At 39.2% G+C, this 27,597-nt stretch overlaps 1 protein-coding gene across 1 annotated transcript; it reads left to right on the top strand.

Moving 5' to 3' along the window:
* Positions 1-88: 88 nt before the first annotated feature.
* Positions 89-27,597, top strand: rasa2 (RAS p21 protein activator 2). Its single transcript, XM_054617723.1, has 24 exons — positions 89-259; positions 3,363-3,486; positions 7,888-7,991; positions 8,093-8,187; positions 10,212-10,288; positions 12,578-12,661; positions 13,589-13,661; positions 13,747-13,823; positions 14,403-14,504; positions 17,079-17,232; positions 17,498-17,646; positions 17,984-18,098; positions 18,421-18,495; positions 18,704-18,827; positions 19,452-19,558; positions 19,665-19,748; positions 20,033-20,110; positions 20,209-20,282; positions 20,707-20,813; positions 22,519-22,601; positions 22,924-23,132; positions 25,203-25,306; positions 25,935-26,115; positions 26,296-27,597. Exons 1-24 carry the CDS (start codon positions 202-204, stop codon positions 26,324-26,326), a joined length of 2,469 nt encoding a protein of 822 aa, XP_054473698.1. The 5' UTR covers positions 89-201; the 3' UTR covers positions 26,327-27,597.

The raw sequence follows: 27,597 nt of genomic DNA on the forward strand, positions 1-27,597 counted from the left end.
ATTATTATTTTATTGTGTTGCAGGAAGCTTGTTTTTTTTTTTTTTCTTGTTTTTTTTTTTTCTTTTCTCCACCAGTGTGTACGGGACCTGACGTGACGCGGCACTTGGGGCTGGCTCTCCTCCGCTCTGCCTGCATTCATAAACGGATATGATAAACCAGCGCTGAATGCACCGGAGCAGCGACAACAGTCAGCCCTGACCATGGCGGAAGAGGACGACGCGACGGTCCGGGTTTTACAGAGCCTGCGGGGTAAAATATGTAAGTCTGACTGGCGAGCTGATGTGTTTTTTTTTATTTTTATTATTTAATTCTCCCGCATGGACACACACAGACACACACTCACTCTCACACACACACACACACAGAGCGCGCGAGCTCGGTTGAAGAAGCAGCAGGCGGCCGCGCGAGACGGGGAAGCCGGAGGGGCGCGGCGGAGGCAGCCCGTTCATCTGGTCCGTCTGCTGGGCTCGGTGGCTCTCATGTCGAGTTAGCCTAGCATGCTAAAAAGGAGGAGGAGGTGGGGGGGTAGCATGCTTGTTGTGGATGCGTCCTATACTGTGTGTGTGTGTGTGTGTGTGTGTGTGTGTGTGTGTGTGTGTGTGTGTGTGTGTGTGTGGACTTGAGGCTACCACACACCACCACCACCTCCACCTCCACCCACTTTACTCCCCTAAACCCATTCAGCTACACCGTCAATCACTGCAGGCATTTAGTGGCACAGTGCACGTGTGTCACAGTGGTGTTTTGATTGGTTTGTGACCAGAGATCAACTGGGACAAACATGTAGTTCAGTGTGTCTTAGTCTCCAGTCTTTGCTCTCTGACCTGCATGTGGAGGCATTACTGATACTACATGGGTGATTAAAGCATCCGTGGGAATGAGGTAGTAGTCTCGCCCGCAGGAGTTAGTGTACAGTAATACATCAGTCATGCATGTGATGACAGTCCAAATCGGAAATGTTGGCTTTTTAAAGTCAAATACCTCACTAGCCTGTTTGCTCATCCTCAGGAGAACCTGCCAGGAGGCTGTTTGAATGTGTAAATGTGTGGTGTTGTTTTTTTTTTATTTCCTAAATTACTCAACTTCAAGATGTGTAAGGCTGCTCTGCAAAAAAAGAAAAAAAAGATTCAGCCATTACAAACATTTTACACAAGCTGTAATGATTCCCATTATGTATTTTAACTGGTGTATTAATACACATCCATTAGTCTGTACCCACTGCTCTGTGTTGGTGTTTGAGGTTATTGATTATGGTTAGTCTTCAATTTGCCCCAGTGGCATTGCTTTCATCTCAATGGAGAACGTCAAATTAAGTGTGGTCAATCTGGGGAAGAAATACATTTAAAATAAGCAGGCACTAAACCGTAGTTCTTTTTAAAGTAATGATAATTTGTATTATTGTTATTTTAAAATATCTTCTGATAAAACATGTTTGATATGCGCTTGGGATACATGTACTGTTTCTCAAGTAGGTTTAGACCATATCGTGACCAGCTATAAATCTGGCCTAACTGTATGTTTTTACTGTAAATTGTATAGGCGGTTAACAAGTACGTAAGGCTTGAATTCATACGCACATGCATAGGAAGACAAATGTCAGTTTCACTACTATGAATTAATGACAAAACAGTAAGCAGAACAAAATAGAGGAACTACCGTGGCATGTAACTCACTTTGCAGTCTTACGAAACTCCATTCTTCCTCGTTCACACTTTGTCCTTTTCCGTTGGCCTACATCAATCGAGTTGGCATCCTGTAATATGTATTCCTATACATGCCTTTGTTTTCTTCTTTGTCACTATAAAATCAGGAAAAGGCCAGTTGACTCAGCTAAAACTGGTATCGTTTAGGCCGACTCTCTGACCTTTCGGTTGTGGTTTTTTTACAGGGTGACTTGCTTCTGTTTTAGTGAAAATGTTATTGAAAGGACGTGATGGCAGGAGGGTTGGCTGGTCAAGAGTACTGGATGTGTTTTGTATCTGCGTGCATATGTGCCTGTGTGATCTTCTCCCACCAGGTGAGAAGCTTAGTGACAACATGGCGGTTTTCAATGGCCGTTTCTAAGATTAGCCATACACCATTATTAATAGCTTGTTAAAAAGCTGATCTCACTGGTGGCTTTTCTTAATTGGGTCTCAACCGGGGCTTAGGCTACACATCCAAAGCCAAAGGACCGATTTAGACTACTGACCCTCTAATCTATTAGTCTAAATCTGATTCATTATGAAGTTATTGATGTTGCTGTGTTTGAGTGACTGACTGCCATTTAACTGTTGTGAGGCTTTGTTTTGATGCTTTTCTTTTATGTAGGCCTGTGTGTTGCACAAAGCCCCATGACATATAATCTTGGTATTCCTGCGATGCCATTGGGGTGTTTCTGCATGAGTGTTTGTTACAAAGGTGTTTGTCATTTGTGAATCAGCGCTGTACCATCGTCATTGGTTATGCTGAGGAAGTCAATGTTTCATGTTTTTAACCACATATGAGCCTCAAGTCTACATCAGCTACATCCGCTCTGCAGCTTGCCCTGACAACTGGCAGGAGCCAGTGTCCCCATATCAACATGAGGATGTTCAATGTAAAAACACCTTCTTTTTTTTTTAAGTCCACTGTGTATGATCGCAATCACACATGCTTATATTGATTAGGATCAGATTGTACAGAGTCAGCCTCAGTTAAATTAGCCTTTACTTTATAGCTAAGTGTTTTTTTCCCCCCCCTTTTTAATTACATTAGCAGTAGAAGTAAAACACATAATTTGTTTATCTTAAATCTAGGACTGCCATTTGTGTGTTGCAATGAATTATCAGACTGAGGCTTTTTTTCAAGATCTGAAACTTGAACGCACATGTTCTCAGAACCTCTTGAGGGTATATCTCTGTTGACATTTAATTTAATCTGTATATATATTTAAACCTGGCAAAAGAAACCATATACAGTAAAATACTACCCTCCCCTGGATTTGAACATGACCCCTAAACATAAGTAAATAAGTATTAATATGTTTGTAAGCACAGGGGATCTTTTGCCCCATAGAAATAAAATATTTTATTTCTATATCCTACCCCCACATGCACATATTCTCAGAGCATCTTAAAGGTATATCTTTAAGAAGATATATGTATGATATGTCACTTCTCAGTCAAGCATACCTGTACAATTAATATTGATAACAGTAGACTGGCAGGAGGTATAGAATTAGAGACATGCTTTTCAATAGCATGGGTGTAGATTGTCCAAAATCAGTGGCATTGATGCGACAATGAATTCATAATTATATAATTTCCATTAACTTGGGAAACACTGCTGATGTCTTGATGCCAGTGGAGATAGTAACAATGTTCTTCTCTTGGTGCTGCAGGTGAAGCTAAGAACCTTGGTCCAGTCTCGGGTCCAAATCGACAAAGGGATCTCTGCACCTTTTGCACCATAAGTCTGGACCAGGAGGAGGTTTTCCGCACCAAGGTGTTTGAGAAAAGTGTCTGGTAAGCAAGGTTACCCCCTGTATATCTTCTTACTGTCTTGTTTCAAGTTGGGGCCGTTGCTGTACAGTAAGGTGTTTCTTATGTTAATGTTACAGTTAACTGTCAACTTTCAAGCATTCCAGTTTATTTAATTTCATAAAAAGTGACACCATGCATACTTTAGTTACATGAGATGCCACTGGACTTGCGTAATGATTAAGGATGTGCAAACGCCCTTTTTCAAGTTGGTGGATGTCCAAACAGTAAGAAAGGCCTATACATGTTGATTTCATTTAGCATTTTTTGAGCCTATTTACTCTTTTCTCTGTTGATCATTTGACGTACTGTCTTCTAGTGTTCACATTTTGAAATATTGTAGATAAATCATGAAGTTTAATTGAAAAGAGCTTTCTATATATTTCTTAAAGTTGATTGGATGGTATTATTTATCAAACTAAATACTTTTTTATTCAGCAAATAAAGAGCAGTAAAAAGTATTGCCTAGAATATTACATTTTTCTGACGAATACAAGATAGCAGAGGTCTTAGAAAATGGCAAATTACTGTCGGTATTATAGTGTAAAGAGTCCATTCATATACTTATAATCCATACAAACGAGAGGTACATATCATCAGTTGAAAAGAAAGCAAGGGGAATGCTATGAGAAGTGTAAAAGTATTCAATCATTTGTTTCCTGGAGAGTGTGATTGTAAAAGTGACTCAGAAGGTCAAAATGATATCATGTCCAGTCATTCATGGCACACCTCATCTTGAGCAAGTTATGTTTTTACTATACAAGAAATCCAAACATCCTTCTGTTTTATGCCGGCGAACTTTCTGCTTCAATGTCTTCTACTGTAACGGTTCATCCTTTGTTAATTTTTGACCTAGCAGTGAACCTTTTCTAAGGTTTTAGATTTGTAGCTTACAATCAAGGGAGTAAAAGTCAAACCTTCACAGCTTTAAAAATGTAGGTGGTTGCTGTGATTTTCTAAATATTGTATATCATAAATGAAGCCTTTTAGTTGTCGACTTTTGATCTGTTGGATCTTTGGAGGACATTTGTCGTCTTTTGACACTTTGATTTGTTTAACTTACTGAATAAGTGATAGATTAATTGACAGAATTAATCATTTGTTTTCTGGTTTAGTAATATTAATCTAGAATGATGTAAATCAGTTAGGGAGGGCTACAAATAGCAAGACTTGGCACTCAACACTGGAATTTTCCAGTAAATGCAACCAGTATCTGCTAATGCAACGTTTGTTTAACTGCCATGATTACTGAAATAAAAATGAAGATAATATGAAGCATTACATTTTAGGAAAGACGTTGAACAGGTTATATTCATGTGGATTGATTATACTACTGCTGGCTCTTGTTATTCTGTTGTTATTCTGTTTGTTTTATGAATTGAAGTCAAAGAAAAGCTAAAAGAAAATGGAAATGATTTGCTGGGAAAATCGCTCATGTGGAAACAGGCACACTAAACTCTGGACCATTTTGTTGGTGGCAGGCCGATCATGTGAGAAATGTCCGGTTTTAAATTCAGTCATTTGATTACATCTTACAAATGTCAATATATGACTCAGGGTTGTATGAGTGCAGGGTACCATTTTAGCTGGGAAACATTAGGTGATTCAGACTGAAATTAGCTATTTTACCAATAGCTACTTTCACAAGCGGTCCAGAGGAAGGTGTGGGAGATGGGCACCAGGAAACCTTTTGAGGCGTCTGTCTACATCATTTCATATCTCACTGTAAACATGGGCCTGCCTTCTACAGGTATTTCACAACACTTTTTTTTTTCTCTCCTGATTTCGGTGCTGTTCAAAAGGATTTTACAGTCTCTGAGGAAGTGTGTCCTCCCACGCTCTCCCCTGTCTTTCTCTCTGTGTCACTCTTAACTACCTTAGCCTCTGTTTAGCATATCTTAATAATCACTGAAACTTGGCCTGCAGTTTTTTCTTAATGGTGCTTGAATCAGGCCTGTTTCATACATGGGCTCCTGTTTCTGATTGTTTAAAGGCTGCGTGGAAGCTCTTAAATATCAGCTAGTGCCTTGGAGAAAGCAGGCATGTTCAAACAGTTGTGGTCAAGTGGTCCTACCCAGCATTCTCACATTAGTAAGAGACTAGGGTGACAACAAAAAATAAGGTAGTACAGTGGGAGTACGTTTTGAGTGTGTGCCGAATGGGGAGGTAACAATTGCATAATTTCATGTAATGTTCAGGAGGATGTGTGGGTGTAAACTGGATGTGTTGACCAAACGCAGTGCGGAAGTGTCAGGCAAGATATTTCACCATCCAAGAGGTGTAAATTGTAGAGGGAGGCATCCGTGCAGGGATTTAAGAGTTACAGAATCACATTCAGACATCATTTATTAAGGCTAGTGACATAAACTACAATAATTTTGACAGGCAAACCCATGTCTGAGTGGCCGACATATTCACCAACCTTTTTTTTTTTTTTTTTTTGTTGATGCTACATTTACGTTTCATTTTGGTCCTAGAATGAACAGACATCCAAACTTTGTCATCTTAACTGCCCTACTATGACTCTTTGTAAATCAGTAAAACTGACTGACTGCAGTTTTACCTGAACATATGAACGGCTAATCCAGTACAACTGTCTAAGTACTGTTCAGTCTGTTTGGGACAGGTGGTTGATCTGCCGGCAGCAAGCACATTGAGGTAATGCTTACCCTACAATCGGCTGTGTCAGATCAAGCTGTCTACTTTGCAGTCTTTGTCGTGAGGTAGTTGTGTTGGCAGGACTGAGCGGCACAGATGCTTGGGCCCTCTGTCTTTGTGCCAGCTCCTACAGGGCAGTAGGTCCTGTGCTTAACCCAAGAGATCTATCCGCTTTGCCGCAGGGCTAGGATAAAGAAGTATATCCCCTATTCACCCTGTCGGCATTGGGTTTCTTCCAGGAGCTCAAGTTTGCTCCCACAGTCTAAAGTCATGCAGGTGAGGTGGAATGGAAACTCAAAATCTGCCTTTAGGATTCAATGTGAGTGTGAATGTTTTGTCTTTTGGCGTGTTCGCCCTAGCAACCTGTTTAGGTTGTACCTCTATCGGGCTGGATGATATTGCTGAACACAGTATTAATGAGAATATTTTTCTCATATTGCTGAATATCCCAACATGACAAATAAATACTAAATTGCTCCTAAAAATAATCAAATAGATTTTTAATATAATCTTAATATAATATATGACATATGTCATCAAAAATGATTCTATTGAAACTGGCCATGTATGATAGCGCACAGTATCAGTAGCTTTAGCGGATGGATGTCCATTATTACTAGTTGGAAAGACCCTTTGTCAGCAGAATAAAGGCTTTTCTCTGTTGATTGTTTTTCCTCAGTGGCTTTTAGCTGCATTATCTGCTTAAATGTCCCCAAGTTACACTTTTCTCTGTCCTTTTTCATTTCATTTATTTCATTTATTTCATTTTCATTTTTATTTCATTTTTTCATTTTTATTTCATTTCCATTTTCATTTCCATTTCATTTTCATTTCATTTTTCCAAATTTGTATCACCTTCCAGATATTTAACTCATCCCAGCTCCCACTTGACCGATTTTATTTTCCCATTAATTTGGTGAGGATAGAGGAATATAGCACAAAAGAGTCTTCACAGATAATTCTTCCAGGGTTTGTAAACTGTTAGACTACATATTGAGGAAATGACAAGAAAGTATTTGGAGAGAATGGACGGAACATTCCCTACAACCCTGATGAGTCATAAGGGCACCCTGCGTTGGCTACCTTCTGCTCAGACAGTTCATTTCCTAGGAAATCAACAAATCCGGTGTGTTATGCACCAATATAATAATGTTATTACATTTTGACTTGCGCAATTCATAAATGTTCTATTATTCCTGTATAATCTAGGCCCATACACACAATAATGTATCATGGTAACTACATGATTGTTATAACCTTGCAGCAGGACATCACATGAGGAGTTTGATTTAGCAATCATGATTTCATAGTTTAGAATAAGGTCAGGTGTACTGCAAAGATGTAGCCGAGTAAATTACAAAGATAATGCACATGAAGTGACTTCTACTGTTTAATCCTGTTGCACATAGCGTAGATGCTTAAAAACAATTAATCCTAATTCTGACCCAATGATAATTGTATTGATAGCAGGCAAAATAAATAGCATTTTAAAATGCTATTTATTTAAATCACAGAATGAACATGGATATTTTATTTTCCTGTGTGGTAAACATTTAAAAATTAGATGTAGACCACACCAAATTCAGTCTTTCAAATAAGATCACACTGGTGGTACATGCAGTCCCGAATAAAGCATCAAACTTAACAAATCATTAATTAAGCCTATGCGTATTATCACTGGTCAAATCAGGCAATAGCCACTAATCTGGTTTCTGCGTTTATTTACAGCCCGTTCTATGGAGAGGACTTCTACTTTGAGATCCCACGTCCGTTTCAGTGTTTATCCTTCTATGTTTATGCCAAGAGCGTTTTCCAAAGGGACCTACCTGTTGGTAAGTTGCATTGTGTAAGGCACCCACTTACACAAGTATATTTTTCTCATGTTAGTGGACGAGTTATAGTTCAATGCGTTTGTATATATGTGTCTTTACAGGCAAGGTGTCAATTCGGAAGGATGACCTGTGTAAACACAGCGGGAAGGAGCACTGGTTTAGCCTTCATCCAGTGGATCCTAACTCAGAAGTCCAGGTAATATTTCCCCGCTGCAAATTTCCCCGCTGCGGGACTAATAAAGGATTATCTTATCTTATGTTTGAAACAATTTATAACACATCTCATCCCGATTTTAATGTAAAACACATATTGTTTGACTTTGACACATGCTCGGAAGTTGCCACTGAAGTTATTGATAATGAGACTGCACCTCTCACTCTGGACTCAGAGATTCCATGCATTCACTGCTTGCTTCAGAGCAACTCAACAAGCTGGAAATTCACTTCCATGTAATTTTATATTTGTATACAGATAAGATTGTTTCCTTGTCCAAGGGAGGTTTAATAGTCTCTGCTCGAGCTGTTTGTTCTTTAACGGTTTGAAAACCTGAAATACAGCTACTGTCAATAGATGGATGGATTACTGTTATTGTTATGAAGGTAATTATTTTTGCCACCTGTCAGATTAAACTTTGATCGAAACCAATAAATCTCGATTTCCACATAGTGTTTTTAAACATCTGGATAACATTTATGAAGTACTTTTATACCAACTCACTCCCATCTTTTTTTTTTTATCATGCAAATGTAACTGGTCTGTTATTGCGACTGCATACAGGCTGGTGACATATAATTTGCATTCTGCGTTAATTCAGACCATCATTGTTTTGTACAACTAGTATGTCAACCTGCCCAAAGCCCAAGTGGAGTTCTACTGTCGTCAATATTCTGTGACGGTTTCCAACTAGTGCTATTTAGTTATTTAGTTAATAAATTAGTTGTTCAAATTGATTTGTTTTTGTTGGATAAAGTATTTAGCTGGCTGCTGTAGCATTCACTAATGATTACGATACTATAGCTATAGTCTTTTTTTTATTTTTTTTGATTAGATTTTATTTTGCCTTTCAGCATTTTTTTGACCTTTTTTCTATCAGGGTGCAGTTCTAGTTTCGATCACATATAGGGCATGCATGTGAATTGTTCTATTTCAACTGTACATTTCTTTGATCAGATAGTTTTTGTGGTCTGGTTGTGTCGGGTGAAACTCCAGCACACTACCACTTCTGTGCTGCTGTAGCTAACGTGTTGACTCTAGCTGCCATTAGCCCACGCCAGACTATTCTGGGTTTGTGCTGCTTCACACTGATTCACTCACAAGTAGACACTTTCAACTGCAAAGTTACATCAGTGAGCAATGGAGGTGTTATTGCAATGCCTCTCTGGCATGGTTTGTAGTCAAATAGGAGCTGTTTTTGTATGTACCCTCTAAGCAGTGTTAGCTTTTACTCCAGTGAACCTGCTTAGATAATGAAGAAAATTGCAATGGTAGGACAAACAATATACACTTATTTACATTCATTAGGGGAGGATAGGTAATTGTAGTGTGAGTCTTAATTTGCTGATGATAGTGGCTCATTTGGAATCTCTCAATGTAGTCAGTATATTGGCTTTAAGGCCTATCCTGCACCAGAAAGAGCTACTCGCCATTTCAGCCAAGTGCTGATTTGCAGAGACAGAGTGCAAGTGTGTGGGCGTTTTGTTTAGCGGTCTCTCTCTCTATCTCTCTCTCTCTCTCTCTCTCGCTCTCTCTCACTCTCTCTCGCTCACATTCTCTCTCTTTAACACTTCCGAAGGCGAGACCGGCAGCCTTCACCACATCCGAACCCGTAAAGATCTTTTATGAGTGATGACAAAATTCACAGCTGCTGTGGCTCTTGTCACACATGGTACCGCCATTAACCTAAAACAACATGAAACATGAGGTTGATCTGGGCAACATGTCTATGACAGGGCCGAGAGACAGAAAAGGGAAACTCGTTTTAAAACAAAATGCAATGGGAAAATTTTCACATATATTTAAGGTCAACTATAAGCGTTAGTGAGATGAAGGAGTTTGATGTGTTCATCTTCTCCCGAGCACATTCTACAGCCCACATTTCTATCTTATTTTACAACCCTTACGTTTTTGTACTACTAGTGTCCTGGTGTAAGAGTGGTATCTCGTGTTTTCAGACATTAATAACTTCTCACCTGCCACTCTGCTCTGCTCATGTTCAACAGGGGAAGGTTCACCTGGAGATGCGGTTGAATGAAGTGATCACAGAGAGCGGCTCAATAGGTCAACACTTACTAGTCCGGTGAGTACCAAGGTTCTCTTGTCAGTCAAGTGAGGTCGAAACGCGTTGGTTGTTTATGAACTGGGAAGGTTTGCAGGGAATTTGAAATCAATAAAGAATTGAAAGGCTGAGAATTGATACAAATTAGGTGTTGGAGTGAGGTTCATTCACACAACCATTTCAAAACAAAAAAAGTGCCAAAGTGCTTTACATAAGAGGATCAGGTACATACACATGTGCACAAACTGCAAAACAGACTGATCCTGCAATATCATAATTAAAATGGGAAAGCAGAGGAAGGGGGAATTAAAGAGGCATATATTAGTGCTTTGCCTGATAATATAGCCAAACTGGAAACATTTCTTCTCAATAGTTCAGACAGAGGTATAAGAAAAAGAAGCCAGAGATAGATTTGTTAAAGTAGCTATGAAAAAGGAGTCTTCATTGATAAGATCATATTACATGTCAATCTTAGATTTAAGTGGGTTGTTCTAGGTTTGGAGTGTTTCGCAATATTACTTTTTATCTATCGCCTTTACTTTCCATCTGTACGTCAGACCTCAAAAGTTCGTCACTAATACCACATAATGATGTGTGAAGATATTCAGAAAAAAAAACATGCATTGAAGGAGGGTTGAGCATTTCTACACACATGTGTGTGTTTGTCAGACCTCATACTGTTTACGTATGTTGTTTTGCATCCCCCATTCATACTTGGAGAGCGGGGTAATGAGGAGGAAGTAATGGCATCTGAGCAGGAAGCCTGCGCTTCTCGCACCGCAACCTCTGTGGTTTTCTGCTGCCGTCATTCACTGTGCCTCTTGTTTGCTCAAACTGTCACCTGCTGACTGTCTGCTCTCATCGTATGTGCTCAGATGATGTTACCTTTTACCCAAATCAGCCGGACCAGGCACCGTAGCAAAGTTAGAATCAAAGGCGTCAAGCTCATCATTTGCACACTGTAGTCATCCTGTTGCAGTGGCCTTAGTCACCAGAGATGGTCGGAGCACAGCGAAGTGGGGTTGAATGACGAGATGCAAAGGAGCCTACAGGGAATATTGTCATGACACCCTGGAAGATGATACACAAACATCCTGCCATTCGCTCCGGTCGACTTCTCCCTCTGGACTCACTTAGTGACGGGGCTGCATTCATTCTTATTCTCTGGTGTCTCCTGCTTAGCAGCCACATCCTGTTTAAGGTGCCTACAGTGTGTTTGTTGACACCTGAAACAGTTGTGAAAAAAGCAGTCGTCCCTGTGTGACACGATCCAAACATGAGGGCAAAGCACCATTCTGAATGAATAAGCAACGCCACTTTAGCAATGCAAAGTGCTGTTTTATACCGATGAGAACATTTCTGTTTGAGAATTGAGAGCTTTGCAGCAATGTCATTTTTAAATAGCGATCTTGATGCTAGATTAAGGCTAAGTCTGACAACTGATAAACTGGAAAATTGTTTTTAATTCTAACCAACTTCATAGCAATATGTATGCCTTCTGTGTCCAATGTTGGTCATGACATAACATAACATAAGACTGTATGATGCAGTGAATGAATCAGTGCTACATCAAGAGGTGATGAATACATTTAAATACACACATACTATGTAATGTGTTTGAATTTAAACTAAAATTCTTAGTCAAAATGAATTAGTAAGCCTTATACAGTAAGGACAACATTTATTTGCATTAGTGGTGTTTAAAGTTTTATTTTGTATTATTCATTAGTGATACCTAGATCTTATTTAAGTAAAAATGTAATCAATGTCTGAGAGGAAGCGAGTAACGATATTGCAATGACATAATATTTGTATCTTTTTATGTGCAATTTTCGTGACGTTTTTAACTTGTTTTTAAAATTTGTAGAAGTTGGTTCACACTGACTGATCAGTCATATATGTTGATAAGTTTGTTTGAAAACCTACGTTGCTTTTGAAATAGTTGTGATTTGTGTGTTCTGTTTTAAGTAAACCTCTTCTTATACTCTGTGCTGTGATATTGCAGACTGTAGAGGTTTGATAGCAATAGCATGTCCACTAAGGCATCTGTTGAACCAACAAGAAATGATTTACCATTTATGAAAGATTTGTTCTAAGATGATCAGTTTGACAGTAACATTTGGAGTAGTGGATTGGTCACTCCCCACCCTCCTGTTTAAATATGTAAATGAATTGTATTTTGTCTTACCATTGCTTCAATTGCTGATTTTCATGTAAATGAACAAATAACTAAAATATTGTTCATGTTGTGTCCGTGCACAGTAAATGTATTAATGGCATCCCTCCCTATTTCTTTGTGACCTCCTCCAGGATAATAGAGTGCCAGGGACTGCCTTTGATCAGTGGGCAGAATTGTGACCCCTATGCCACCGTGTCGCTCGTTGGACCTGCCAGGTAACTTTGCGAATGCCACACGTATAACAAATGGAGCTAAGCTTTACAGCATACACATATGGTGATGTTCTTTCCATGTTTTAAGTAAAGAATAATACTACATAAATTGAGACCAATTTCCTTAGATTAACAGTATACATTTTGGCTTTGTGAGTGAGCCAAAACTTTACTGTTTTGGCTCACTCTCAACACCCTCGTAGTGTCGTTTTTGGCCACAGCAGTCAACTGTTTTCAGTGGGGGAAAAAACTAACCAACAGTTACAGTATCTGGACAGCCCCAAACATCAGACAGACACAGTTAGTGATTAGCTGGGGAACATAGTGGAGCATTTAGTAGCTAAAGAGACAGAGAACAGAGCCAAAAAAGAGAGTGACAGCGGATATTCATCAGCTGAACAGAAACACGACTAACATATCAGTGACAAATTCTCCATATCAGCTTTAATAGTTATTGAAAGGTCAGTCTTTTGTCTGTGTTTCGATTTTCTTTTTTCTTTTTGGCCCCCATGTGACCAAAAACCAGTTATTGCGGGTTTAACAACAATAATATAAAAATACATTGTTAAATAGACAGAGCCAACGGAGGTAGCTAACATCAATGAGATTACCTTAGATCCATTTTGTACCAGACTGCATTTGCTAAAGGAAACTGAGGCAGTAATAGTTTAATGATTTGCAGTGATCTAATCTCCAGAAAGCAGACGGAAGCCATAACAATTTTGTTTAGATCACAAAATAAAAGAGAATTTATTTTACGGATGTTCCTCTATAAAGCTTTTTAAAAATGGCTGTGATCTTGATGCAAAGACTAAAAAATTGAATTTTAAAAAGTAATGAACACATATAGATCATAGTGTTTTTGCTGATGATCAGCATGTAAACTTTTTCAAATATGAGTTTCAGAGTTTCTGTGATGTATCTCCTCAGGTCTGACCAAAAGAAAACGAAGGTAAAGAAGAAAACCAGCAACCCTCAATTTGAAGAGACCTTCTTCTTTGAGGTAGATTCAGTTTGGCCTACTTAACACTACTACGCTATTTGTATAAGTGAACCTTGTGAATAAGCCTCGACATGTTCACCCTCAGGTCACACGGTCCAGCAGTTACGCTAAGAAGTCTCATTTCCAAGTGGAAGAGGAGGACATTGAAAAACTTGAGATCAAGTGAGTTTGTTGATTTTTTTGGATTTTTTTTTTTTCTCTCATCTGTGCGTTTCACTTTCTGTGACTCTGTCTCTCCCTCTCTCTTTCTCTTTCTCTCTCTCCCTCTCTCTCTCTTTGTTGTTTTCCCCTCCATAGTCTTGACAGAAGAAACATTATTTCTTAACAACTTGAGGACAAAAAACGTGAATTTAGATGTGGTGTGTTCTGACTACTGATAGAGAGCCTTGGTTTCTGGTTAAGGATATGTGGGGCTTCCGTCACAGTGGACTCATAGCTCACTTGGTAAGACTAGACAGATTGAAAGGTAAAATCACTCATGCATGGTTTTGAGGTTTGGATTTGAGGTGATGTCATTGCACGGGTCTTGTATTAGCTTTTATGAACCAAGCAGGTAAGCACCACTCTCGTTATGACATTTATTTTGTCCCTTTTTGCCAAAATTGGAATTGGGTGTTGATGTGTTTGTGCTGAACACACACAGCAACAAAAAATGTGTTTTATTCGATGTACATGTCGTTTAATGCCATATATTCATAGATGAAAATACATGTCTCACTTCCCACCCTCTACGTTTTGCAGAGTTGATTTGTGGAACAATGAGAATCTGGCTCAGGATGTGTTTCTGGGGGAGACGCGGGTCCCGGTTAAGATTCTGCGAAATTCCCACATCCACAAAGCCTGGTAAGGACCATTTTCATTCATAACATCATTATCCACTAGGAATCTAAAAAATAATACAAGTGCACTAATGTTCTCTACCATATGTCTGAATTACATTTTTCTTTTCTTCAGTCACACAATTTTATAAACATTTGATACAAATACATGCTGAACTCACACATTTCTATAATTCAAAGAAAAAGGTGTTTCTTATAACTCCAGATCATGGGTCATATATCCGATAGATTCAATGACCTCTTCTGAATTTTATTTTCCCAAACCTCCTATTCTATTTTTACTATTCCTTTCAACTCTGACTGATAACATAAACACCTGTGGAACAACTTTTATTTAGAGTCAATTTACATTTTGTGAGCAGCTGAATTTATACATGTAAATACGACGAGTATAAATGACAGTAGAAAAAACCTTTTAACACAGAAAAGGAAGCAGTCTACACCATTTACAACCCCTTCTTCGGGAGGCCGCACAGAGTCCCAGTATAAATACTAGGGCTGAAAATAAATAGGCCCTTTTTAGGGTTCCAGGGAAGATAATGGAAGACTAGAAGACCTGTGCAGCAAACATACACCAGTTCTGGCTCATGTTTATTAACCAGCAGAGATCCTGTTTTTTCTTTTTTTAGGAATATTTCTTAATTAAGGTATAAGATACTTTTTTATTAATAAAACCAAGCCAGACACAGTCACCGTCTTTGTAACTAGATCAGGTCTTTACACTGGAGGAGCTTCTTGCCTTTGAGTCTTTTAGATCTAAAAACTCCACCCTGATCATCCATTAAGACATCTTGAACTCTTGTGCTATCTGTGCCATCACAAAGTGATTTGACAATCCTTCCTAGATTTTCTCTATCTGTTTTTTCTGTTGTGTGGGTGTTTCCTAGCTCTGTGTCAGTGTCGGTGATATGGGCTTATGCCAGATAGCAATCTGTTAGTACATGAGGGCTGTGAGTTGAGTGCGTGGGTGGCTTTTTGCATGGTGGCAGTACCTCATGTCCTCTGTTTATGCTGGAAACTGTCCATGTCGCACACATAAAGACTGTTCAGCCTCATGAAATCAGTACAGGTGATCTGTTGACTTTTTCTGAAAAGCGTCACTGTGCCTGTGTACCATGATAACAGATCAAGCAGTTTATGGACAAGCATACTGTATATCTACAGCTTTTGAAGCACTGCATTTTAACTTCAATTTAATCATTTTGTGTTTTGCTCTACCTGTTGGCTTTGAGGGAGTGGTGCATGCAGCAGAAATAAAAGCAATATTCTCTTAATCAAAGTCAACTTTTTAACAAATCCTTTGATTTTTAAGTGGAAGTTATTGAGTCCACTAGAATTGTAAAAGCAGCTGGAAAAATAATAAATAAAATGGCACACGACAGCTGTCTGATTTATAGGTAGGCTTTAGCTTTTACGAGGCGTTTGAGCTGCTTTCATCTTGTTGATGCTTCAGAGCAACAGTAGCTACAGTAAAGCATAATTTAGGTGTATTAATGTATCCCTAGTAGTCTATTAAATGGATTTCTGTTTAATCACTTTTCTTGCTCGCTGAGTGAAACATGTTAAAGGTTTGTGCTGCTAATTTCTTTCCAGAGAAAGCATTATCCCAGTTAGAAATAAATGATCTATCAGCCCTAGTATTTCCATAAAGTCTGTCATCTAAATATGGCTATCTACAAGTTTACAAGGTTATTTAATTGTCATTGTAAAAAATGGTTGCACAACAAAACACACACACAAGAAAAATCCTATTATATGTGGATGGTGGAGGATGAATTAAGGAGTCTCTCAGCTAAAGGAAGGAAGTTGTTCTGAAGTCTCGTGGAACAGCAGCTGATACTTGTGTATCTCTTGCCAGATGGCAGCAGGGTGAACAGGTTGTCGCTGGGGTCGGTATTGTCTTTTAATATCCTTTGAGCATGGCATGTGCACAGGTCCTCGGCCGTGCACATGCCATGCCAGTCTGTAAGGTTTCCAGTCAGGATGCTTTCTATTGCTACTCTGTAAAACTACTACTACTGAAATATTTCTCATATCCATTGGCCCTGTAAGGGGCATATGCATTACTGATATGTTTAACAGCTTCACGGTGCTGTTTCCATAAACTATTCACCAACCTGCATGCTCAGCTGTCTTTCCTTCATGTAGAAAGGTAGTTGCATGCCCAACCAGTCCTATATTTTGGTGAGGCATATGGTAAATTAGTTTTCAACACAATTTTGACTGAAGTTCCTTTTTTTTTCTGGACCAATAAAGTTTTTGGAGCATTAATCCAATGTGCAGATACTCTCTATTATTCCTTTTAGCTCTCTTTTTATTGCCAGTAATATTGGTACAATTAGTTTCTACCGTGTTGAGCTGTTGGTCAGCAGGATCAACAATCCCTTCAGCCTCTATTTTCTGAACAGAGTAGTGAATTTAAAATAATTCGGCCCCTGTGTAATTCAATTTAGGTTGTTTTAATGTTTAGTACTTTAGGTTTTCTTAAGAGATTGTATAATCATGACATTGAAAAGTACATGTTTTTCCATACATCACAGCACAGTGATATGGTGTCTGTCTCCTTGTGGTCTAACAGGTATCTCCTCCAGCCCAAAGGGAACGGCAGCAAGTCCAAGTCCGATGATTTGGGATCCTTGCGTTTGAAGCTGACCTACATAGAAGACACGGTGCTGCCATCTGCCTGCTACACACCACTCTGCAACCTGCTGCTCAAATCCCCAGATGTGAAGGTAAAACCTCTGAAAGAACATATGCAATTGTACATTTTCTAGTTTAAGGCAATCACAAAATCTAGGCCAACGTACACGGAAACCATTCAGGGGCTTTTTGTAGATAGTTCATGGTGGTGTAGTTTTCCTTTGTGTGGCCCAATCACCCCAGTTTCTAAAATGCACTGAAATTGATACGTTGCTGATAATGCTGTGATGATGCTGTGAATTTACACATTTCCCTTTTTCACCCTCTCACTTTCCACTCTCTCTCTGCCTCCTTCAGCCCATCTCGGCGTCAGCAGCACACATCTTGGGGGACATCTGCAGAGAGCGATACGAGGCTGTTCTGCCCACGGTTCGACTGCTGCTCCACCACAATCGATTTGTGCCTTTTGTCTCTGCTGTGGCAGCACTAGAGCTGGACAACACTCAGTGAGTAGTTTCACATGCATAAAGTCCGGAGAAAAACCTGGTGTTCGCAGCAAATTGAAACCTTCTAATGGGAGCTACTTGGTTTGTTTTAGTTCTACTCACACATGGAAAGCTATAGCACAGTACAGGTATACACTGGCATGTAGATGACATGTGCATGCACACATATTTTCATTTGAAATACTAAGCAAGGCTGTCAAACCTTTAGATGCTGAAACACAGGGAGTGCTATATTGAGGATTGCTCCCACACACAATTTTTTTTTTTTACTGTGAAATTGTCAAACCTGGTTAAAATGTCTGGTTGATGTTGGTGGCATATGTCTGTGTCCATGCAGGGAGGCTAACACTATATTCCGTGGCAACTCGCTGGCAACGCGCTGCATTGATGACATGATGAAGATTGTGGGAAAGAATTACCTGGCAGTTACCCTGAAGCCTGTAATAGACGAGGTATGAGTAACACTGACACACGCACGCACGCACACACCCACACACACACACCCACACCCATTCAGTATCGATGCCAGAAATGGCACAAGTCACTGAGGTCAGAATGGAAAACTCCCCTTAAACAGCTGCCTTTCCGCTGCAAGCTTGGAGATTTGAGTCCTGCACTGACTGCCTCTTTTTGAAACTCTTTTTAAATAATAAAAAAAAATCTAATTTTAACATAATAGAATTGAATCCACATTTCCACAAAACACTAAAGTCTTTGTTAAATTCTCATTTATACGTTGACTCTAATAGTTTGTTTCTTTTTAACCTTCCATAGATTTGTGAATCCAACAAAACATGCGAGATAGACCCGGTTAAACTGAAGGAAGGTGACAACGTGGAGGTCAACAAGGTGAATGCACTCGTCTCTTACAAACCTGTCCACGGTGGAGAGGAACTTCCTTAAGTTCTTTTAATAAATCAAGCTGACTAATCCTGTAATGGAACTATGTATCTGACTTTCCAGTACATCATCCGTATAAATGTTCATTTCTGTGGCCTTTACCTATTAGGATGTTTGATTTCCTGTCTTTTTACTGATGTTTTTGTTGCCTCTGCAGGAGAACCTTCAGGGTTATGTCCAGAAAGTCTTTTCCTCCATCACCCAGTCAAGCTCCAGCTGTCCTCCACTTATGTGTGATGTCTTCGGGTCACTGAGACACCTGGCCTGCAAACGTTTCCCAGGTAAATGCTCGAGCCTTTACTACATTTTTGTAGCCACTTGGTCAGAGAAATTATCATTCAGACATCTTAAAGAAACACAAAAACAGACCCACCACAGACATGTGGCTGGGAAGAAGGTGTTAATCTGTCTGTGTTATTTCTTCCATTCCTCTGACATTGTGAAACTGTTCAGCAGGTCACTGCTTATTGTTCCAAAGAAACTAAATATGATAGCAGTCCCCAGCACCAAACTGATGTTTTCATATCACTGTGTGCTGTAGTTTATTTAATTTCGGAAGCACATGGAGTTCCAAAGTATTCCCCCCATGGAAGATATACAGGATAGCCTCAGAGGAAAAACAAGGACTGTGTGGTCAGAGGACTTCACGCTGATCCTATATAGATCAATATCAGCAGCTTGGTTTAACATAATGAAAACAAGAGCTTGTATTGTGTTATAGATTTGCCTCCACCTTATGGAATACATGCATATTAATCCATAAAGTCCATAAAGAGTTTCATCTCACAGCAGCTATATTCTGTCCACTCCTGGTATGCACATGGTATGAACATTCATGGTCAATTTGTGATGGTTAATTGTCACCCTTGTTGTTTTTCCTGATGCCATGCTCTTTCTCCCTACAGCCGACCCACACGTTCAATACTCGGCCGTTAGCAGCTTTGTTTTCCTGCGATTCTTCGCCGTTGCTGTTCTTTCCCCCCACTCCTTCCAGCTCCGTTCCCACCATCCCGTAAGCGCATGGCCTTGCCACCATTAAATAAATATACTGGAGAGCAAATTCACGTATGGCCTATACAGTACATTGTTGTCATTGTACACTTTTGTTTTAATTCCAGGATCCTGAGATTTCCCGAACACTCACGCTCATCTCAAAGACAATCCAGACGCTGGGCAGCTGGGGTAGTTTGTCAAAAAAAATGGTAAGATCCACAGCAAAGAAGATAAATTCTTATTAGCCAGTTAAACCAAAGTGAGAGGAAGGGTAAATAGATGTTTTATTAACTTAGTAGGATCATGACGTATTAATAAAGGCATTTATCGTTTTACATTAAGAGGAACACTGAACAGTGAATAAATAAAAGTAAATATAGTCTGCTGAATAGTGAATGAAAAGCCAAATGTCTCATTTATGTCTTTGATTGTGTAACTGTCATCAAACATTACCAAATGTCTCATTTATGTCTTTATTTTTTTCTCTTTGTAGTCTAGTTTCAAAGAAACCTACATGTACGACTTCTTCAAATCATTCCAGGAAGACAAGTGTATCGAAAAAGTTAAAAAGGTATTTTGTTCATGCACTCAAAAGTCCGTAGAATGTGAGTTTTTATTTGATTATTTCAAATGGTTAACACTGAAATCATTGTCAATGCTGTTTTCCAGTTCCTTGATGAGATTTCCTCTAACATCAACAAAGAGTCCAGCGGGCTGGAGGACGCCGTGGTACTCAAGGAAGGGTGAGTGTGGATTATGAGCCTTACTGGGACCAGTAGGAAGGAGATAAAGAGTAAAGCTTGTGGCTGTTGGTACAAAACTTAATTTATAGTGTGTGGTCAAAGGAAAGCTTTAACTGTGCAGCAGTGACAGACTTCACTCGAGCCTTGTCGAGTAATATTGACTGAGAACAGTGAGGGGGTCATGCTCAAAAAGACCTTGATCTCACATATCCCACTGTGTGACATGTAGACATGGATTGCCAATTAAACCATCCATATAATTGTATAAAACGTAATTGCTTGGATTACAGTTAAGATTTATTTTTAAATCAGAACAATGGCATTGTATTTTTTGCATTAGAAAATGCTGAAAATAATTAATTTGTTTACCTCCAGTAAAACCTGTTTTTTGTTTTTGAACCTCAATCACGTGTGTGTCCTTTAGGGAAGTACAGAAACGTGCCCAGGGGAAAAAACGCCTTGGCAAGAAAAACTTTAAAAAGAGATGGCTCAGAGTGACTAACAGGGAGCTCTCCTACCACAAACACAAAGGTGAGGCCAGTTTCCATCATCTCATACTACAACCATATATATATATATTATGCTGTACGTTTTGGAGGAATCTATAAAATCAAACTAACAGGAGATGGCCGCATGCAGTGCTGTCTATCATGGTATCATTCTGAATACCACCACCAGGTGGTGCCAAAGTAATATGATTCTACTCTTAGTGGAGGTGCGAATATGTTGGCAGGATTGATTAGCCAAAAGTTGAGATGTTAATTTTATGTTGTACATAAATAACTGTGTTCACTTTGCCTTAATTGATTGATGATGTTCGCTCCTTATCACACAGTTTAGTTTGAAAGAGTTTTAAAGTTAAAAAAGGAGATTTAAGGAAAGGATCAAGAGTTTTATGCTCTAGCTTTATTTATTAGAGAGGGATGATGTGATGATAAACAGTGATTGCCGTCATTGAAACACCTGTGGCACAAAGAACACCAGGCTGAAAATGTGTCACTATTTGAATAGTAACAACAAACTTAACAACAAATTAAAGAGATAAAGAATTTATATAAATGACCAGTTTGTACAATCTTGGCGATTCCGGTTCTCGAGATTTCGTCTGATTTAGAAAGAAGCCTAGGAATAAGTTCCCCACCACATAATACAGAAATATTCAACTGCAGAAACAAATCTCTCAAGTGTCGTCACAATGACAAAATGCCCCCTTTTTAAAATAACAAAAAAAAAAACTCTTTGATATTAAACAAATATCTCTTGGATATTAAGAAAACCGTGTGTAATGGTGTTTCAATTAAAATAAATAAAAAAACTAAATAAAGTAAAGCATACCGCTCTTGCACAAATAGCGCTGAGGTTGGCACTGATTCTGTCTGTTCTTTAATATATTTATTCACTCCAGCTAAGTTTCAGAATGTTCAAAATCATCCTCAATCAGAAAGTTAAAACAGAAAAGGGGCCTAAAGACCAGAGTTTCTGCCTGACAACACCTGCTGAAATGAGGTCTGCATTAAGTCTAGAAAGGATCAGAATGCCTTGAGTGTTCAGTTCCCACCTCTCTTAAGCCCTTAAGAAAGGGCGACATCACACCGTGATTGGCTAAGAGGGGAAATACAGCAAGCTGCTCTTAATTGTTAATTAGGAGCGACTCCTCACACAGTGCACAACAGGTGATCTCAAAGGTGGGTTGACTGATCTTTGCAAAATTTGTGACACTGCACTGCTACAACTAGCACTTGTGTTTAATTATGGATCGTGGAATTAAGATTGTGGGTTTAAGATCCATGTCATATTGCCTGGGTCAAATCTGTATTAACCATCTTGATTTCACCATTCTTGCCGTCTTGAATGGCGCAAAAACAACTATGTGAACATTTTGACAGCGGTGCCCAAATACCTCACTGCCCTCCGTTCTGTCGCCGCTCAGTCAGTTTGGTTGATTTCAGGATACAAATGAAATCTTCACAATACTTGTGTCTTTCCCATCAATGATGAAGATTAGACTTCACCAACCTACCTTTTTTAAAAATGGAAAAAAGTGTTTCTCCTAAATGGGCATCTCAAAATGGTCCCTTGTTTTGTTTATGTTCACTGATGTTCTGTTTACACGTTTCATGCTTTGCTGCCAGCTGCTGTTATTATAAATATATAACATAGGTTGTTGTTGTTTCTCTGACTGTCCCTGTCTATTCTTCTTGACACATATTTGACAGAATGATTTTTTGATTTCCAGGGAAAGAGGCCCTCTGCATCATCAATGTCAAAAATATCCAGGCGGTGGAGAAGCTAGATGAAAGTGCCTTTAACCGCAAAAATGTAAGCACAATTCAGACACTCAGACGCCCAATCATTATTCCTGATGTATGGCCATATTGTGATTATGGTAGATTTAAACAAACAGAATCAAATCTCCTGGCTGGAAATTGTCCAATTTTAATATAAAACAAAATGAACCTCAGGTCGTTAAAAGTGAAATGTTATATGGATGAGAAATCCAAGGTCGGCTGTCATTGAAAGCATAGACACACCTGTTTGTTAGTCTCTTACATAAAACTGCAGGAATTTGAAAGTTTCATGGATATAACCGGGGAAGAATGATAACACTTCATGTTAAACTGCTCTGTTTGTCTTGTTTCAGATGTTTCAGGTGGTCCACTCTGAGAAGCCTCTGTATGTGCAAGCAGGGAACTGTGTAGAGGCCAGCGAGTGGTTGGAGGTCCTGGGCCCGGTGAGTCGGTGCAACGAGGGACGCTTATCCACCTTCCATCCATCAAATTACACCAGTGGAGCCTGGCAGTGCTGCAAAAACCAGAGCAGCAACGCACCGGGCTGCAAGCCCTGCACAACGTGAGTCTTGGACGTGTGTTGCCAATCACGATAAACACTTGATCAAATCACTCACCGCTGCTTTGAAACACTGCCCCTGCTGATGGTAAATTTGACCAACCGTGTAGATGCCACTCAAGAGCTGTATTGGAAACAGTCATGTTGTGTAGAAAGAGTAAGCTTTGAGAAAACACAGATATAAACTCTCTCAAATGACAAAAACAAAACATGGATAATTTAGGTGGCAGCTGCCAAACGCCTGTTGTCTGTTGCCAGAAACTTTTCAGTTTTTCACATATGGATCGACACACATGCAAACAGCGTGCAACACTCTTAAAGTTACAGTCTCAAAGATCTCTGTTTTGTGCACTTTGGTGATGGCGATAACTATGGCGATAATCTCACTTCCCAGAGACACTGATGTGATTTTTTTGCGGATTGTCACTTAAGACATCCAGTTCTTTATACTGTGGGCCATAGGATCAATCACCATTGTTTTACCTAATTCCATGATAGATAGTGACTTAACAGACCTTTATTTTTATAAAAATATTAAAAAAAAAAAAAAGTTTTGAGCTGTCAACAAATTATTTTTGCTTCTTTTTAACAAGCCGAGATCAGAAAAAAGACTCATCACTCTGTCCGACAAAGACGTCTTGACCCAAATATGTAGGAATACCTTTACAATGCTTCACTAACCTACAGCTAATACAATACAAAGTGATTCACAGAATGCACATTACCTAAAACAGGATGTATAAAATGAATTGTTCAGATACATCAGACAATAACTTCCTCTCCACTTGGCTCTGCCCACCACTTCATTACTTCTGGAAACAAGTCACTGACAGGATATCATCCCTCATTACCAGCCTGCTCGGTGACCTCCACAAACACGTATTCACTGCCTTTACCGTCACCAAGAAAACTATTCTGCTAACTGGAAAACAAGAAACACAGTAAACATCAACAATGGTTCAACCTTCTCACAGAACATGTTTCCATGGAAAGAATTTCTCCACCAAAACCACAAGGTTAAAAAAAGAAAAGACCTGGGCCCCTTTCATAATTTCATTACATCTGCCTGTGAACAAATCCAACCCTTCAAACACACACACACAAATAAATGCACTCATACAGAATGCAGTCATACCTTAAAGTAACAGCACTCACAACATAACTCCATATCCCAGAGTTCATAACACGTCAATTCCGGAGCAATTACACAAGTGTCATAAAATGCATTACTTTCCTTTGATTCTGCTCTTTATACTTGTTAATGTACCAAACTTTAACTATGATCATCTGTTATCTACTATTAGAATTTAATATTTTTATTATTGTCTTTTTTCTTTCTTTTTGTCTCTCCTTAAATGAATACTTATAATGAATTACTTTTATTGGTATTCATTTTCTCAATTACCATTATTATTATGTGTATTGTCTTAATTTTTGTCTTATTTCTATACTTGTTAATTTAGCAACCTTTAACTATTATCAACTATTTTTGTTGTTGTTATCATTGTATATCTTCTTTCTTTTTGTCTCTCCTTAAATATATACTACCATCATTACTTTTGTTATATATTTTCTTTATTACGCTGTAATTATTTTTGCTATTACCATTCTAATTATTCAATTTATTTTTGTCACAGTCATTTTCTTCCGTTTTGTTTTTAACTACAACATTTTTTTCCCCATTCTCTTTTGTTTATTTATCTTCCCCTACATTTATTTCCTTTCTATCCGACTCCGTCCAATCTTTTGCTCCATTTGCCTCTCTAATGTTTTTCTGTCTGTCTAGCGTTGTTTCTGTTACCCTCCCTGTCCGTCTGACCTCTTGTAGTCGTTTAACTGCACAATCAACTTCAGCCACATTTCTACTGGATATATTCACAGGTTGCTCACTGCTCAGTTCTACTTTCTCGTTTTCCTCCTTTTAGTATTTGTTGTCAGAGCTTAGAGAAAACACCCCTATGGCTCGGATGGATATCTGTTTTTCAGTCTAAACAAATTATAGTCTGCTTCGCGTCTCTCTGCGATTCCCTGCTGGAAGAGATCATCTTACACTTCTCTTTTCTCCTCTTTCAGCACCGTGCTGGCCAACCTGCAGCTGGACATAGACTGTGACCGGGAAACGGAGAGAATTTTCTCCCTCCTCTCCTCAAACGATACCAAGCTTCAGAACATGGAGGGTTAGTGTTTGTTCTTGAGTTTATTTGACTTACAAGGATTTGATGATAGCACTTGTCAGCTATCAAAAAATGGCCAGAGGGGATGTAGGATTCTTGGAGCATTACGTAACTGTTAGAGATCATGACCTGTCATGATTTATGTATGCACATGAGCGTCGGAGCAAGTTGGGAAATATACATTTTTTTCATTGTTTTGGCTCTTCTCTCCAGCGTGTTTAAAGCAGCATCTAAAAGACTGACTGTGAGGTTGAAGTGCTGACTTTAAGTTTTAAAAGTGTCTGCTATTCTTTTGGAGTCCATTTAGACCAGATTTAAGGCAAACAGTCAACAAAACATGTGAAAAGATGGCTTCATCACAGAGTCTTATGTTTTCTGTCCATTATTTTTTTCAACCCCTAAAAGTGGAGCACTTTGTATGAAGACGACTACAATTTGATACTGTTCAACTGATGTGGATGTTAAAACTCTCAAATTAAAAAAGGCTCAATTTACCAGATTTCCAACATGCAATTTCCAACAACAACCAAGTGCAACATTTTGACTAAAACACATTTTACAATTTTGGTTTTGCCAAAGTAGAACCCAACCCTAGAGCTGCACTGTATAATGATGCGTTTCCTGTCTGCAGATGCATGTGCCAGCATGGCGGTGTATCAGGGCCCTCAGCGGGACCAGGAGGACTACTCCAAGTTCACCATTCAGGAACCCAAAGAGACCTTTCAGACGCTCAAACAGCTCCGAAACGTCATGGAGGAGCTTCAGAAGCAGCACAACATCAGGAGTGACACCACGGCGCAGTACGGGAGCATGTAAGTCTGTTCTAGTTGTTGTATGTGACTTGATCGAAACTTTTATGGTTGACTTTTGTCATATATGTGTATATGAGCTTTGTATCCCAGTGATGCATAACAAAACCAGTATTATTACTGCTGCTCCCACTCACACACGGAGATCAGAAACTCATCTTTGTTTTCCTTTCTGTTTTTCAGGGACAACCCCATAGTAGGGAAAACCTCTTAACCCGGGCGGGAAAGGTGTGGCCTGAAGCAGCCATACCAGCAGGTGTCCGTAGCCTAACCGGTCCTAAAGGAGTCATGGAGTTGTCCCAGTGAGAACGCCACGCTGTGTGTCCAGGAGAAAAAAGCCTGAGCGATACACACCCTGACCTCCAGACCGCATGAGTCCACTACAGCAGTGACCGCCTAAGAAGGGAAAACCAGAACGAGCTTCTCTCCTCTGTCCTTGAAATGAACAAAACCCCCTTAGGTGTTGTCGTTTTTCTTTGGCAGTGCGTCCCCTCATCTCCTCCCCCTCCTCCTCTGGTCCCTTTTCAAAGACACTCTTTTCCTTGTCTTAATTTATGTCCTCTTTGACGTCTACGGCTGTTTTTAAAAAGGCATCATTACAGTAGATGGTGTGTGAATAGGCTGCTAATTTTTTTATTCACCAAATTTTTTTAAACGTCAACAGCTGTGATGATGCTCTCCCAAATCTTTTAAAAGTTTTTCTCTGAGATTTGTCTTTAGAGTTGATGTAATAATCATCATCTTTCCGGAGGATCGTCGTCTATTTGTGCCCCTTTTTAATCTTTCTCTACTCTTCTGAGGGCGGTCCACAGCAAGAACAAGAACAATAACTATAACATTAACGATGTGAGCATCCACACTGATAAACGATAAACTAATGTAAAAAATGGCGCCAAGAATGAGTCACACGCTCCAGCTGTGTCGGATGTGAAACGCTGTAAATTGGGATGGATTTAGTTTGGCTGTCCGTGTTTCTGTCGTGCATCAAATCGCTCTGAAAGCGAATCCAAATACTTTTTCCACTGCTGTTTGTAGTAATAGTTGCGGTTCGGACTCTGCCATCCACTTGTTAGAATGATTTTTAAAAACTATATATATTTATAGTTCTTGTTCTTGGTGTGGACGGCCCGTTGGCGTCCTTTCTCTTCTGAACAATTGTGTGTGTGTATATATTTTCAGAGGACAGTGGAGTAGATGAAACCGATCTGCCTTACTTCGATGGATGTTTCTTTCACGTGAAATGCTTAGGGAATGATGCAGAAGCACTTTAAATATTTGGAACACTCCAAATGGAAATGATTAGATACTTGTTATCAGCTTTCCCCATTTTGATCAGTTACATGATCTTGAGTAATTTTTTTTTTGTGTTTCATTCGTGTATAATAACATTTATAGCCTGTAGATTTTAAGATATTTTTCTTGACCAAAGACAGTTTCATAGTTTTGACTTGAAAAAAAATAATAATGTATTTTGAATACAAAGGT

Source organism: Anoplopoma fimbria, chromosome 1 (genome assembly GCF_027596085.1).
Source record: "Anoplopoma fimbria isolate UVic2021 breed Golden Eagle Sablefish chromosome 1, Afim_UVic_2022, whole genome shotgun sequence".
In the NCBI taxonomy this organism is placed as follows: domain Eukaryota; kingdom Metazoa; phylum Chordata; class Actinopteri; order Perciformes; family Anoplopomatidae; genus Anoplopoma; species Anoplopoma fimbria.

What these genes read in the sequence shown, in the direction of transcription:
- rasa2 (XM_054617723.1), top strand. Translation starts at nt 202, where the DNA reads ATGGCGGAAGAGGACGACGCGACGGTCCGGGTTTTACAGAGCCTGCGG. An exon ending in CTCCTACCACAAACACAAAG is followed by an intron (nt 20,814 to 22,518) that starts GTGAGGCCAGTT and finishes TTTGATTTCCAG; the next exon opens with GGAAAGAGGCCCTCTGCATC. An exon ending in ACGGCGCAGTACGGGAGCAT is followed by an intron (nt 26,116 to 26,295) that starts GTAAGTCTGTTC and finishes TCTGTTTTTCAG; the next exon opens with GGACAACCCCATAGTAGGGA.